The sequence below is a fragment of the Quercus suber genome, unplaced genomic scaffold (assembly GCF_002906115.3).
Source record: "Quercus suber isolate HL8 unplaced genomic scaffold, Cork oak 2.0 scaffold_640, whole genome shotgun sequence".
Taxonomy (NCBI): Eukaryota; Viridiplantae; Streptophyta; class Magnoliopsida; order Fagales; family Fagaceae; genus Quercus; species Quercus suber.
Window position 1 is genome coordinate 333,843 of NW_027070081.1, and position 16,671 is coordinate 350,513.

General features: G+C 29.8%; 1 protein-coding gene across 1 annotated transcript; it reads right to left on the reverse strand.

The window, feature by feature from the left end:
* Positions 1–3,995: 3,995 nt before the first annotated feature.
* Positions 3,996–8,044, reverse strand: LOC111995671 (zinc finger protein GAI-ASSOCIATED FACTOR 1). The gene is made up of 3 exons (XM_024027592.2): positions 7,565–8,044; positions 5,590–5,986; positions 3,996–5,055 (listed from the first exon to the last, which is right to left on the reverse strand). Exons 1-3 carry the CDS (start codon positions 7,740–7,742, stop codon positions 4,104–4,106), a joined length of 1,527 nt encoding a protein of 508 aa, XP_023883360.2. The 5' UTR covers positions 7,743–8,044; the 3' UTR covers positions 3,996–4,103.
* Positions 8,045–16,671: the final 8,627 nt, after the last annotated feature.

The window sequence follows — 16,671 nt, forward strand, 5'->3', positions numbered from 1 at the left end:
CTTTCATGGGTAATGTCATTCGGGCACAAAAAAAGTATGAAGGAAAGAAATATATGGAAAAAATTCATTACATCAATGACTAGGAAGTATTTTTCTAGCAACTAGGTATTGAAGAAATTTGAAAAAGCAGTGTGCCATGTTGCACAATTTGAATGGTTCAGTCAGTCTGAGGAAATTGAGAGAAATTTGTGAAGTGATGGAATTCTATTGGTTGTTCAAATGATTTGTGAAGTTGTTTCACTCACATGATAAATGCTTATCTAGTTTTGGTGGTTCTCATTTTTTATTTTATTTTATTTTGGGTATTACGTACTAGGACGACAGCGTTTCACTCTTCTTTGAGAAGCATCACACGGGCCTTACATGAAATAGAGGCCATCCCTTTTTTTTAGCTCATTGGATCCATTACAATAATGTCTAGATGAAGCGGCCGAATGAATGTGCCAACCCATCAGGACAAAGATGGGAATAGTGGTTTGAATGGTTTAAAAAGGCTTTTAGGCAAACTTGCTTTAGGCCCCATGCAATTATGAGCTGAGACTTTAATGCTTGAACAATAAGTTGCATTAAGCCTTTAAGTCACTATTTAATGCTGATTTAGTGAACATTGAATGCCTCCCTCGTTGAGTCTCACTTTGCAACCTAAAGTCCTTTTCTCATTTTTGTGGAAACAAATCATGAAATCAAACCAAATTATAGTTAATCAAAGTGTGTGTATTTAACAGTTTCTCAAAAAAAAAAAAAAACAGTTAGTCTGTTTCTCAAAAAGAAATAAAGTGGGTCTTGTCCCACATCGCTAAAGTTACACTCAAGTGAGTGTAACTTTTTCCCATTGCTTAAATCTCCACTCTAATACTTCAAAAGATAAACTCTTTTGTAATAGTATTTTGAGTTAAGTAATGTGTTTAAACTTGATAAGAGAGTGTAATTAATATGTGTGTGTGTTTAGTCTGAGTATTCAGTTTGAGATTAGCAATTGCTCTCAATGAGAGTTTAAAAAATGACTTTCAATCACTTCAAAAAAAAAAAAAAGACTTTCAAATCTCATCTATTAATTAAAAAAGGTTTAAAAAGGTTAAAAAAAATATTAAAAGGTAAAGAAAAAAAATTTTGTGTAAGAAATTAGCTAGGGGTAATTGCATCCCATACAATAACTAGGGTATTGCACAAATCCTAATCCCCAGTATTCATAAAACTCAATACCAAGAGTCAGGTCATGGTGATTTCTATTTTTTGACATTAAAAAAAAATTTAAAATACTTTTTTTTTTGCCATAAAATTTTTTTTAAAAATATTTATTAAACCAATATTCTTAAGATATTTTTTAACTTTTCCCTATAAAAAAATAAATAAAATAAATGCAACAGCATTATCTTGATGCCCCTTTTCTCTGTTCTCGCTTAATTCACAACTTTTCTCTTGTTATAGTTTGCTACGTACCACCATAAAGATTATTATTTCTATTACCATAAATTTTATTTAGTGAATATTTTGGTGCCAAGCTTGACTCCCTTGAATAATATGAAACTCACATTTATTGATAAGAATTATTAGACGCAAATCCTTACTCAGAAAAATTCTTTTCATTTTTTCTCTTATTAAATTTTTTTTTTGAAACTTTTCTTTTGTTAATTAAATAGCTATCAAATCATCACCGACATATTCAACAAAGTCCAAGTCTCATGTTTGATAAAACGTGAAAATTGAGATACTTGCGTCATTGCTGGCATGTAATGTACCACCAACAAGATAATTTTCTCTCCATTTCTAATTTTCTTTCTTTATTTATTTCCTAATACTTTTTTCAAGTATTCTTAAATTAATTATTATATATATATATATATATATATTTATATATATTACAGTTGAATACATATAATACTTTTTTCAAGTATTCTTAAATTAATTATTATATATATATATATATATATATTTATATATATTACAGTTGAATACATTTATTTGGCCTTGTTGGAAAAAAAATTGCAAACTTTTATATATTCTTAAATGCTTAATTTAATAGTCTATTTTTTTTTTTATAAGAAAAAACTCTACATCACTGACTTTCTTTTCTATATTATGTAGCATTTTATTTAATTCTCTTACTCATCTCACTATTCTATTGGCTAAGGAAAATTATTTTCTCACCCTACGTCATATTCTTTTACTCATCACACTATTTTATTTTCTAAGGAAACACAATGGTAGCTTCCTTGGGTTTAATCTACCAACGAGAAAGTTTTGGACTTTACTACCAAAAAATCATTGTTAACATATCCGGGCGTGACATGTGTCCAACCAAAAAAGAACACAACATAGCTTTGTTTAATTAGCTTATTTTCTTTAAAGTAAGATAAAAATTAACTTTAAATGAATAAGTTGACTTTAAAAAAAAAAAAAAAAGTGAGCTTATTTGCTTAAAACTACTTTTGTTTCACCTTTAAATAAATAAATTAAAATGAAATAAGTTTAGTTAATTGAACAAAGTTTAACTACAAAATTAACTATAGCAAACCTTACTTAGTATCATTAACATTATTATATATGTAAAAAATTTAATTGTTAGATTGCGTGTTCTTTAGGCTTTTAATAAATATGTCAAATTTTGTATCAATAAGATATTATTTATTATATGATCTATAATATTATATTTTATGTATAATTTTAAACTACAAAAAGTTGTAATTTAAACAATTATTGATGGCATAGTTATTGATTTTTAATTTTATAAAAATTGACATAGCTAACTATTGAATTGCATGTAATTTACGCTTTTAATATACATGCCAAATTTTGTGTCAATTAGATATTATTTACTATATGATCTATAAGATTATATTACAAAAACTTGCAATTAAAAAAATTATTAATGAAATAGCTATTGATTTTTAAATTTATAGAAATTGACATAGCTAATAGTTGGATTGCATGTTATTTATGTTCTTAATACACATATCAAATTTTGTGTTAAGTAGATATTATTTACTATATAATCTATAAGATTATATTTTATGCATAATTTTAAATTATAAAAACTTGCAATTTAAACAATTTATTGATGATGTAGTTATTAATTTTTAATTTTCTAGAAATTTTGCAAGTATGGAGGATATAAGAAGAAAATGTAATTCAATGATGGATTTGTCAAAATTCACTTCCAATAAAAAGATATTGAGTAAGGTTGTAACCTTATATTACAACCAATTTTGTTTTATCCTAGTTCATTTTAGTATTGGCTAAACCATTTATGAATGAATTTTGGCTTTTTCCTTAAGGTAGAAAATATTAAAATTTATTTTCCATTAGCTTAATGAAAAAGTTAATAAATAAAAGGATTATAAGAAAGGAAAGAAAAAAAAATAGAGAAAAATTGGATTGTAGTTTTTTTTTTAATCAAATGTTTTTAAAGTAAAACGGCAATCACACTATAATATCTATTAAAAAAGAGTCTAGAAATATATTTTTTGTACCATAGTTTTTGTCACTTGGTTTATTTAAGTGGTGTGGAAGAATTGGTGAGTTAATATAAAAGTAATCATCTACTACTAACAACTGATTACTTTATCAAATTGTGACAATTCTCTTAAAAAAAGGGTTATGAAAAATAGAAAAAAGTTATGACAAATGGTGTGATAGTAGAAGAACTGAATTATTTAAAAAAATATATTACCATATGCTTTTAAGAAAGCTATTTTAGTGCAAAGTTTGTAATGGCCTCTCACATTTTTCTGTTTAAAGATGAGTGAAAGCAGCTACGTTTCTTTCTTTTTTTAATTTTTAATTTTATTTAATTTAAATTATTATTTTAGTTTTTTGAATCTCTATGTCGATCAAATGGAGCCTAATAAATTCAAAATGTTATAAATTATTTTTTCTATTTTTTGGATGAGTAACATTAATCTAAATTACTTTGTCACTGCTTAAGTCCAATATGCCTCACTCTTTGGCAAGACATTTTGGTTCTTTCATGGGTAACGTCATTGGGCACAAAAAAGTATGAAGGAAAGAAAATATACGGGAAAAATTCATTACATCAAGGACTAGGAAGTATTTTTCTAGCAACTAGGTATTGAAGCAATTTGGAAAAACATTGTCATATATTCTTAAACCTCCCACATGGGTTTTTCCATTGATGCTTGTTGCTGAAAGTGACTCAATCCCTGAATTCTTTGACCAAGTCCTTCAAACCCCATTTCTTGTTGCTTTTGTTGCTGTAGTTCATAAAAATTCCCATGTCTTGCTCCTCCTCCTATCCCCAAGAAATCCAATGTCATCATATCCTCACTCCCATTAGAATCTTTTGTGGAGCTAGTTAACCCTGCTTTTGAATCTCCACCATGCAATACAGTACTATTACTGTTGCTATTGTCATGCTTTATGTTCTTTAATAATGCACTGTTTTGATCAAGTAGACTATTCAACATTCCCATGTTGGTCATTCCCAGGTTATCAGGCATGCCATTCTCATATGAATTTCCATGTTGGCCTTTTTGGATGAACTGGTTTATGAATGATTGATCATTTTGAGGCTGAATTGCACTAAATGATGGTGGTGCCATGCTTGTAACAAAGCTATTATTCTGCATTACTTGACAGTTCATGCCACTATTACTCACAGTTGCACCCATTTGTGCTGCTTTCTGTAACAAAGCTGTGGCAGGCATGTGTGCAGCTAAGCTAGCCAATTGGTGTCCATTTCCTTCAAAAATGGAACTCGAGGAATTTGTGTTGAGTTGAAGAGAAGGAGAGGAAGAAGAAATGCTTCTTGGACCGCTAAAGAGGCTTCCTGCCATGTTCAAGGGTTTATTTGGAGGGAAGGACATGATTTCTTGGGGCAAAGATATTGGTACTTTAGTATCAGATTGGTTGAATCCGGATGTTCCACTCGTTGTGTTGGAGTTATTGTTGTTGTTGATGGGTATTGAGGACATGAGCTGGGGATGAACTTGGCCTGGTAAGTTTTGTCCCATGTTAGACAATAGTCCTTGCTTTGCTTTGTTGTTTTCTTCAGATAGGGCATCACAAAAGGCTCTGTGTGTGATGAAGCTATCTCTCCTGAATAACAGTAGAGGTGTACAGTCTAATAAGTTGGATGAGTAATAAGATGAGATCACCAATGAGAGAGAGAGATATGATAATTAATACTCTATTTAATTTATTTTTTACTTTCTGTGTGTAGGCCTGAACATTATTGTTTTTTGGCTGACAAGGGTGTTCAGGGCTCGTAGAACACAGGCTTTAATCAAAGCTATGCAAGTTCTTATTAATTAAGGTTATTTATCTTATGGCATATAATAATCTATGACAATTAAATAAAAAGCAGACTAGGACTAGATTAGGACTTTAGCCTAAAAAACAACTTTATTAGGTGTTTAGTCAAACTAAGACTTTAAGTAAAGGTAGCACTATCTAGAAGAAAAGCCCTTATCAAAAACAAAAACTAGATTTTCAAAACAACAATTCAAAACCATAGATTTCGTATTCTTAAGGTTCAACTTCGAGTTGTTCATGAATCATCCACACGCAATTCTATAAAAGAATAATTAAAGAGATGATTTTTAAACTAGTTATATAGATTGAGAAGCAAACCTGGAGAAGATGGTGCCACAGTCACATTTATATTCCCTTGTACCACATGTCTTTGAATGAGCTTTCCAATCAGACTGCACTGCATACTTCTTGGAACATTTGTCACATTTCCATTTTTTCTCACCATGTTTTCTGCAAAAGTGTTTCTTAATGCCTGTAAGATCGCCTAATGCTCGAGTCGGGTTGTGATGGACACATGAAGATTCTGGACAAACATAGACCCTCTTCCTGATTTCAGTGGTTGTTCTTTGCTTAAGCTTCCATGGCAGATTATGGCCTCGACGATGTAATTGAAGGTTTTGGTCCCTTTGGAACCCCTTGTTGCAAATTTCACACACAAATCGGTTTGTGGCCATCAGGGTGGTTGGTGATAAAGCAATGACTTCAGCACTTGGGTCTGCATATGGATTTTAATACAAAATGATATATCAAATTCTTCTTCAAGTATAATTCTTGTGGCTTCAATTTTTTCGTTGACAAAAGAAAAAGAACCTAATAATTAATGTGAGTCCTTTCAATAATATCTATGCGTGGGTGTGGATGTTTATGAGAAGTGGAGAGAAGGTGATATTATGCAAAAAGAAGTGGAATCAATTTCAGTAATGCAATGCGAAACTTGAAATATAAAGTTTATATATAAATATATATATATATATATATATTTTTTTTATGGGAAAATATAAAGTTTTTCTGTTTTTGGAAGAAAAACTTTTGGAATGCTTGGTAGCTTGTTTCATGATAAATAGAATTATTTTTTGAAGTTATTATTTTTCCAACTTTTCTCAATTGACTTTTTAAAACACATTTCGAAAATGCAATGCGAAACTTGAAATATAAAGTTTATATATATATATATATATATATTTATGGGAAAATATAAAGTTTTTCTGTTTTTGGAAGAAAAACTTTTGGAATGCTTGGTAGCTTGTTTCATGATAAATAGAATTATTTTTTGAAGTTATTATTTTTCCAACTTTTCTCAATTGACTTTTTAAAACACATTTCGATCCCAAATAAGACATTCAAAAACTCTGCACATGCATGTTAGAAAAAACAAAAAGAAAAAAAGAAAAAGAAGGATAAAAAACTCAAAAGCATTAGAGATTGAATAAACTGGCCAAAAAAGAAAAAGAAAAGGGAAAAAGGATTAATAAGTGGATCATTGATGTGTCAGAGAGAGAGAGAGAGAGAGAGAGAGGGAGAGTGAGGGAAACTGCAAATATTCAATGGGTAAGAGTAAGATTATGTGATTCTTTACCTCAACCAGTCAAAAACAAAAATAGAGAAAAAGGAGAAGGGCGGCCAAGGTAAGTCTAGTCTACAGTTCACTACAATGATTGTAATCTCAAACCAATAATTGAACCCCCTTCAACTACTTAGACATCAATAATTCAACATTCTGTAAGGCACTGAAAAAATAAAATTAGAAATCTTTCTTCATGGCTATCTTGAACATAATGATATCAATCTCCAAATACTTTGTTTTGGGTCCTTATTTTTGATCTCAAAACCTATGGGCTTGACCATGAAATACTAAGCACATGCTGTCTAAGAACTAAATAGAATTCTAAGACTCATTTCATCATTTTTTGACACTTTTTTTTTTTATAATTTTTATTTATTGTATCAAGTTGCTCAAGAACAGAGAAAAAAGTACTTAAATCACAAGCCAAAAAAATACAAAAAAGTAAGATAGGCGACAAAACAAATATTGAAAAATATTGAGTTATTATTATCATGCTTGACTAAGCATCTAAAAGCAAAAAATCTCTCTTATAATTTCCCATTTCAAAAGCCTATCTGATTCAACATGTCCAAAACTTTAAAACTTTAAAAACTATTAATCTGAATCGAATAGAAGTGATGATTCAAACAATAGTTGAAGCAAAAAAGCTCGAGAGAGAGAGAGAGAGAGAGTTTTGAAAATCAATATGGTATATGAGTTATGAAAGTTCATGAAATAAATGAAATCAACCTGGAGTTCCTGGTAGGTTTCTTTTCTTCTTAGCAGGTGGAGCTTGCTGTTGTTGTTGGGTGGTGGAACCATTGTTGGGGTCATAGTGATTGAGTTGCTCATCTTTTTGCTGAACTTCCTCTCCACCAGTGTTGCCAGAAGAGAAGCTCCCAGCCTCACCACCTGTGATATTTGACATTGAACAAAGACAAAAGATAAAAAGAGGGGGTATTATTGAAACTTTTTGTCTTTCTTTCTTTCTTTCTCCTTTCCACACTAGCTAGCTTGTTTCTTTCTCTCTTTTCCTTGTTCTTAGTGCTCTTTTATAAGAAGATAGTTTATAAAAATAGGAAAAAAAATTGATAAAAAAATGAGACAGAAAAGATGGGATTTGTTGCAACTAGAGGAAGACAAAAACCAGGAAATTCTCCTTCATTTCTGGTTGAGAAGAGAGTTCTTGTTGGCACAAGAAGAACACAAGAACCTGGTCTTCTTTGGCTTTGTATTGTAATGAATATATAATATGTTTTTTTTAAGGCACTGTTGGGTGTAACAATAGATATGCCCCTAACTTTGTTGGGTATTGATGGAATTGCCCTTCTGCTCTTTTTCTTCATTCACATGTTTAAGATATTGTAGCCTAAGTTTCAAGTAAACCAAAAAAAATTATTCTTAACTAAAAAAAGTAAACTAAAAATTACCACTGGAGGACAGGAGAGATGTTGGACCTTTGTGTGTTTTAAAATAATTTTTTGAAACATTTAACTTCTTTTATTACACTAAAACTTGGCTAAAATCTAATAACCTCTTCCATTGGTTGTACAAATTTTGTTTAATCAAGTTTTTACTATGGTCAATTGATATTTTTTGGTGTTTTTAATAGAAGAGTGCAGAGTTCAAATCCTCATTTCTCAACTATTAAATAAATTTAAAAAAAAAAAAAAAAAAAAAAATAATAGAAGAGTGCAGAGTTCAAATCCTCATTTCTCAACTATTAAATAAATTTAAAAAAAAAAAAAAAAAAAAAACTCTCAATAGGGTCATGTACTTTTTGTTACTATGTCAACTGTCTTTAGTTCCTTTTTACTCAGAGCCTCAATCACTGTTCTTTGAGTTAGGCTTGAAGAAGATTATTCCTCAATACTAGTACATCCATTGGTCTTGAATTTTTTATGAAGTTCTTTTGTAATAGCACAGGTAACCCCTGAAACATACTTTTTAATTTTTTTATGTAAGACTTGTGTTTAAATTTTAACTTGGCTATATTTTTGGTAAAAGGTGTTTTGTTCATCCCAATGCTTAACACAGAATCATGCTTACCATTACACTTTCAAAACAAAATAATATTAAAAATCATTCAAACACAGTATGTATGAGTAGTATTGCATATATTTCTTTAGCTTTATTACATATTCAGGTAATTTTTATGCTTGCATATCATTACAACTCCTCTTATAAGTTATACTGCAACTATAACCCTCATTTATTCAAGTTAGAAACATTGACCATAATTATCCATTTTAAATGGAACAAACACTGTCATCATAGATTCATTTAATTTATCTATTTTTTATTGCTACAAAGTATACTAAGCATGGTTGTCTTTAAGTCCATTCATGAAATAACATCACCAATAACAAACCCACCGTCAAATTAAAGAACACATCCTTTTTCAAGCCTTGAAAATGTTGCTCATTAAATCCATCACTTCATTATCATATTGTCAAATATTCCGGTGTGATCTTATTATGATGCTTTTATACTCTAATATTTGACTGCAAAGAAAAAAAAGTTAAAAATTAGGAGTTTGAATCCCATAAGTAACTAATTTGTTAAAAAAAAAAAATGCAATAAAAGCAAAATGAGAACAATAATGTCATTTGATATTTGGAGGAAATATAAAAGCATTGCCATTTATATAGACACCTGTCTCTAATGCATGGTAGAAACTTAGCTCTTTCTGTACCTCTGCAACATATAACTTCAATCAAATAAATTCTTTTCAAGTAAAATTGCATTTTAAATCCAACATTTTATGGGTATAACAAATTAAAACTTTTAGTTCAAAGGTAACAATTCAAATCATGAAATTTCAAAAAGTAACAAATTTATCATATAATTTTAAGAGATTCATGTGATAGTTTAGTGGTAATGGCATCATTTATGTTGTCAATGTTTGTGGTTTAAATCTCACATCCCCCTCCCTCTTCCCTCCCACTACCTACCAATCTAAAAAAATAAAATAAAAATCAAACTCATATAGTTTCAAAAGTAATAAATTAAACCATGAAAGTTTAAAATTAACAAATTAAATCCACATTCTATATTATACCCCAAACACAATTTCTTGCTTTTAATTTGTTATTTTTTAAACTCCATAATTAAATTGGTTACTTTTGAAATTATAGAGTTTAATTTGATATACCCCTAAATTAAAGGATTTAAAATAATGTTGTTTTTCTCAATTTCTTAATATTGACTTCGTAGGTATCGGAATTACACTGATTTTCCTGAATGGAGACTAGAAATCAAATATTCCTAGATGTTGGCTGTATATGTTTTTCAGCCTCAAGAAAATTGGCTTTACTTCTTGGAAGTACAATAGATATGCGTCCAATTCACATTTGAATGAGAAAAATCTATAATCAAATGAAGCAAAGCATAAATGTATATTCTTTTACGTTTATGTCGCATGGCTTCCTATATTACTTTTTTTTTTAAGAAGTATAAATAGATATTCTTTTAGGTTATATTGTATGACTTCTTATTTACTTTTTCTTTTAAAGAGATGATAACAATATGTTTTTAAATCTGCAATTCAAACACTTTTTTCCTAAACCCCAAAGCATTTTGTACATAAAAAAAATGCTAATTCAATTACATGTCCTTGACTCCTATATTACTTGAAAGAAATGCCAAAGAATCTACTACATACATTCCCAAACTTGTGGGTTATGAAAAGATGTACGAAACAAAAGCCTTTGATTTTGCTAAAAAGAAAATGCAAAATATGTCACCATCTGCCTAACATTAATAGTCCTTTTTTTCGTCCACAAAATTTTCAAGTTCACACTCTTCCAAGAAGAGGATATTTTACTCATCATTTGAATCGAACATCCTTCTCATAGAACATAATTACTATATATTTATGAGATCTACATTATGTGAGAGGTGTAATCTATATATTTGCTGCAATAAATAATTCTCACTCCCAATAAGAGAGATCATGGATGTACCATTCAAACCAAGGGATTCAATGTCCTATCCCTAATTATCTTGATACCAAAAATTTGACTATTTCACATAATTATTGCTTAATGATGGTTTTATTAATTTTTAAATATTGTTTTAAGTTTTTCAAACACAAACTTTCTAGTTTCCTCTTTCTACTCAAGGAAAAATGAGAAAACAAAGAGTGGCGATTTGGTAATACTTTAGAACTCTAGGGGCAAAATAGGTATCTCACTATTTTATGGCCCCACAATTTAAATTATTTTAAACATTGCTGGCGGACGGGACCTTCAAGTTGAAAATTTGTCCTTATCTGGTGATATTTTCACAAAAGCAAAAATATTGTTCCCAAAATACCACTGTCTACAACCCATAAAACACCAAAACTGCCACTGCTACATATCGCCAGCCGCCTTGAACAATTAAATGACGAAAATACCCCTTATAGATCACGGGTGTGCACTGCTCATATCATTCTCGAAAAAGACCCGACAATAATACATAAATTCTCCCATTCACGTGAACTAGGGGTAACTTCCTAGACGGTCAGACTATGTAGGGGTGTTTTTGAACATTTGAGCTTAAACTAGGGGTATTTTGGTCTTTACGAATGATGGGATGATGCTGGCCGCTTAAAATTTGACGGATAAAAATGAGCCTTATAATTCAACTGGTATCATTTTTATTTAACCGTCAGATTATTATAAAAAATGATGGACAAATTAAATTACAAATAAAAATATAATCAATTGAAGACAATAGTCTAATCTCATAAAAAATTTCACCATTTTATAATAATTGTTGACCTAGAAAGTTATGATTTATATACAATAAAAGTAGAGTAGAGGAGATGGTGCATGCGAAAATGATATTGATCAATTAACAACTTACTACCTCAATATTTTCTAGAAAAAAAAATTATGAAACTTTTAGTAAAAAAATGCAATTTAGACCCCACTAATTTGGATCAAAAATCATTTTAATCCTTTAAATTTGAAGTTGATTATTTTAATCCGCTAACTTTGAACAAATTTTATTTTAATTCTTTAAATTTGTAAACCTAAACCCCATTCGGAGTGAATATTATTTATTTATATTTTTGTGGCAAAGTTATTGGGCTAAAATAACCACTTTCAAACTTAAAATGATTCTGACCAAAGTTAACGGATGTAAATTGCATGTTTGCCAATTTTTTATCGCTAACCATCTAACATTTCTCAAGTGAAAAGACATGCGTTTTCTTAAAATGAGATAGACATAAACATTTTATAATGAGATTGATAGGTTTAATTGGCTTGCAAGTTGCAACAGATACCAACAGGTGTCTGCATATTCATCAATTTTGCAGTAATTAATTAAATTCATGTCATGTTGATATGCAGTCATTATTAATAGATTTTGAATTTATGGATTTTGTTTAATGAAGATATTAAAATATATTTTTTAAATCAGCACAATATTAAATTAATAGTTTAGGCACAAGTCATCCCAAAATTTGTCCTGAAACATGCTCTTGTTTGATATACCTAACATAGACAAGGTCACAAGTGTAATATGCTTAAATGTTGTCCTTATCTTCTATCCTATTTACTTTCTGAGCTTTCCAATCCAGCAATGCTAGGGATATATTAGAGAAAAGAAAAAAGAAAAAGAAAAGATTCCAGCAATGTTTTATTGCTAGCCATCTCACATTTTGCTCTGAAACATGCTCTTGTTTGCTACCGAACATGCCATGGTTACGTGGGTACGTACATGATTAAAAGTTATCAACTTCTCTCATCTTCTACCTACTTTATTAGCTTTCCAATCCAAATGCTTCAAGAGGGAGAAAAAGAAAAAAAAAGTCTAGCAATATTGCTTATCCAACATATTGATAGAACACTTAATCAAAAGTGTTTTCCGATCAATTTATTTTTATTGGTTTATTCTATATAAAAAAGAGAGAAAAAAAATACAAAAAATCATATTTGTTTTAAGAGAAATGTTAACGGAGACCCTAAAAATATTGCTTTAGAAAATATTTATAGAAAATTTTTATGTGAAAAAAAAAAAAAATTGTTTTAACGATTTTTTTATTTTTCATAAAAATGATATCAAAATTTTCTTAAAATAATTTATTAACAATTACTTAAGGAAACTCGTTAACATAAGTACTTTTTTTTTTTTTTTTTTTAACATAGAATCTCCTTAAAGTTTTGAGTGTTGGCACCTAATCTCCACGTGGTTGGAAATGGCAAAAATTTTCTATCTCGCTCAACCCATCCTACTCTGCTTTCTGCGGTTTTCCTTGCCCCAAGAGAGGAGGTGTGGGGGCATGTTTTTACTCGTTTGTCATTTTCTCTCTTGACCTTGTTATTGCCACCCCCTCTCTTTTCTTTCTCATTTGTAACTCATCAGTGACAAAGACACCTAATTAGGGATGCCTAGCAAAATGCCTCCACCCTACATCCTGCCTTGAAGAGGGCACGCGGCATGCACAGATGGGACACAACCACTGTCTACAACCCATAAAACACCAAAACTGCCACTGCTACATATCGCCAGCCGCCTTGAACAATTAAATGACGAAAATACCCCTTATAGATCACGGGTGTGCACTGCTCATATCATTCTCGAAAAAGACCCGACAATAATACATAAATTCTCCCATTCACGTGAACTAGGGGTAACTTCCTAGACGGTCAGACTATGTAGGGGTGTTTTTGAACATTTGAGCTTAAACTAGGGGTATTTTGGTCTTTACGAATGATGGGATGATGCTGGCCGCTTAAAATTTGACGGATAAAAATGAGCCTTATAATTCAACTGGTATCATTTTTATTTAACCGTGAGATTATTATAAAAAATGATGGACAAATTAAATTACAAATAAAAATATAATCAATTGAAGACAATAGTCTAATCTCATAAAAAATTTCACCATTTTATAATAATTGTTGACCTAGAAAGTTATGATTTATATACAATAAAAGTAGAGTAGAGGAGATGGTGCATGCGAAAATGATATTGATCAATTAACAACTTACTACCTCAATATTTTCTAGAAAAAAAAATTATGAAACTTTTAGTAAAAAAATGCAATTTAGACCCCACTAATTTGGATCAAAAATCATTTTAATCCTTTAAATTTGAAGTTGATTATTTTAATCCGCTAACTTTGAACAAATTTTATTTTAATTCTTTAAATTTGTAAACCTAAACCCCATTCGGAGTGAATATTATTTATTTATATTTTTGTGGCAAAGTTATTGGGCTAAAATAACCACTTTCAAACTTAAAATGATTCTGACCAAAGTTAACGGATGTAAATTGCATGTTTGCCAATTTTTTATCGCTAACCATCTAACATTTCTCAAGTGAAAAGACATGCGTTTTCTTAAAATGAGATAGACATAAACATTTTATAATGGGATTGATAGGTTTAATTGGCTTGCAAGTTGCAACAGATACCAACAGGTGTCTGCATATTCATCAATTTTGCAGTAATTAATTAAATTCATGTCATGTTGATATGCAGTCATTATTAATAGATTTTGAATTTATGGATTTTGTTTAATGAAGATATTAAAATATATTTTTTAAATCAGCACAATATTAAATTAATAGTTTAGGCACAAGTCATCCCAAAACTTGTCCTGAAACATGCTCTTGTTTGATATACCTAACATAGACAAGGTCACAAGTGTAATATGCTTAAATGTTGTCCTTATCTTCTATCCTATTTACTTTCTGAGCTTTCCAATCCAGCAATGCTAGGGATATATTAGAGAAAAGAAAAAAGAAAAAGAAAAGATTCCAGCAATGTTTTATTGCTAGCCATCTCACATTTTGCTCTGAAACATGCTCTTGTTTGCTACCGAACATGCCATTGTTACGTGGGTACGTACATGATTAAAAGTTATCCACTTCTCTCATCTTCTACCTACTTTATTAGCTTTCCAATCCAAATGCTTCAAGAGGGAGAAAAAAAAAAAAGTCTAGCAATATTGCTTATCCAACATATTGATAGAACACTTAATCAAAAGTGTTTTCCGATCAATTTATTTTTATTGGTTTATTCTATATAAAAAATAGAGAAAAAAAATACAAAAAATCATATTTGTTTTAAGAGAAATGTTAACGGAGACCCTAAAAATATTGCTTTAGAAAATATTTGTAGAAAATTTTTATGTGAAAAAAAAAAAAAATTGTTTTAACGATTTTTTTTTTATTTTCCATAAAATTGATATCAAAACTTTCTTAAAATAATTTATTAGCAATTACTTAAAAGAACTCGTTAATATAAGTATTTTTTTTTTTAACATAGAATCTCCTTAAAGTTTTGAGTGTTGGCACCTAATCTCCACGTGGTTGGAAATGGCAAAAATTTTCTATCTCGCTCAACCCATCCTACTCTGCTTTCTGCGGTTTTCCTTGCCCCAAGAGAGGAGGTGTGGGGGCATGTTTTTACTCGTTTGTCATTTTCTCTCTTGACCTTGTTATTGCCACCCCCTCTCTTTTCTTTCTCATTTGTAACTCATCAGTGACAAAGACACCTAATTAGGGATGCCTAGCAAAATGCCTCCACCCTACATCCTGCCTTGAAGAGGGCACGCGGCATGCACAGATGGGACACTCATGACTCAACCATGCACCATTACTATCCCTCTAGATCTTTGTGTTATTATTTTATATGTAAATCATTAATTATGTAACCCTTAAGTACCATGGGGAGTTTGTGGGCTTTTGAGTATAGAACAAAGCCTCCCATGTGATATTTTTTTACGTGAAAATGAAGTTTTAAGTTTTACATAAAACAAACGAATAGGGGGATTTTGTATTACACTTAAAGACCTCAGGGAGCTAAGTATGACACAATTAATTATTTACACATAAAACAATACCACATGGGGATTAAGTGTTATACTCAAAGTTTCTTGAGGACCGTGCTTTATGGAGAAAAAACGTGATTTCAGAAGATTGTACTTGGATTGAATGTGAAGATAACCTGTACTTTTAATTAACATAAACAATAAATCTCATGATACAAAAATTTTAACAGCGTTTTATATCTACTAACATGTTTTATTGTAATTAGTGTATAATAAAATTAGTATTAGTGATAGATTTATATAAAAGTGATTCACTCAAACTCGCAAATTATGGAAAGAATTGTAAAATATTATTAGCTACAATCTTATTTAAACTAGATTTAAAAAATAAAAAAGCTAGAAGAATTGTAAAAAAGAAAAAAAGTTCTGACCTTATTTTAAATGCGTTGCAATATTATTTGTAGTATTATTCTATGCTTGTAGTTTGAACACCTTTCCCACTATCTACCTATATATATTAAAAAATATATATCAAATAAACTAATTTAATTAAAAGCAATGATATATGCATAATAAATTTTATAAAAAAAATTTTCTAATTGTTTTTTATTTTGAGATTTCAACCTATAGCGTCTGCTAGGTCTTGATGATTACCTGTTATCATCATATATAATAATACTCAGTTAGTTTTTGGTGTAGGCGAGAATCAAAACTTATATCTCTTATTCGACAACAAAAAACTTTACTATTTTTTTTTTAACAAATATAGGTATTTAGACATTTTTAAATATTTAATTATTTTATCGAGTGTATATTAAAAATTTTATCAATTAAACTAACTGAAACTTGCAAATTTTATAATTGTTAAATTTTCATTCGGATCCACCTTGTTACCTTGTAGGTACTTCCTGTCGTTGAGAATTCGACAACTCACTTCTTGTGCGGAAAACTTCATGAAAAAAATTATTGAGTGTAGACTTATTGGCAATTTAATGCACTTAGTACATATTGCCGCCTCTCTCTCTCTCTCTGTCTCTCTCCCTATCAGTCACAGACGAGTTATAGTGTACGTAATGTGCATGGTGA

Excerpts from the sequence above, each read along its gene's own strand:
- LOC111995671 (XM_024027592.2), bottom strand. The coding sequence starts at position 7,742 with ATGTCAAATATCACAGGTGGTGAGGCTGGGAGCTTCTCTTCTGGCAAC. Across the intron at positions 5,987-7,564 it reads AAACCTACCAGGAACTCCAG|ACCCAAGTGCTGAAGTCATT; the intron begins GTTGATTTCATT and ends ATCCATATGCAG. Across the intron at positions 5,056-5,589 it reads TGTGGCACCATCTTCTCCAG|GAGAGATAGCTTCATCACAC; the intron begins GTTTGCTTCTCA and ends ACTGTTATTCAG.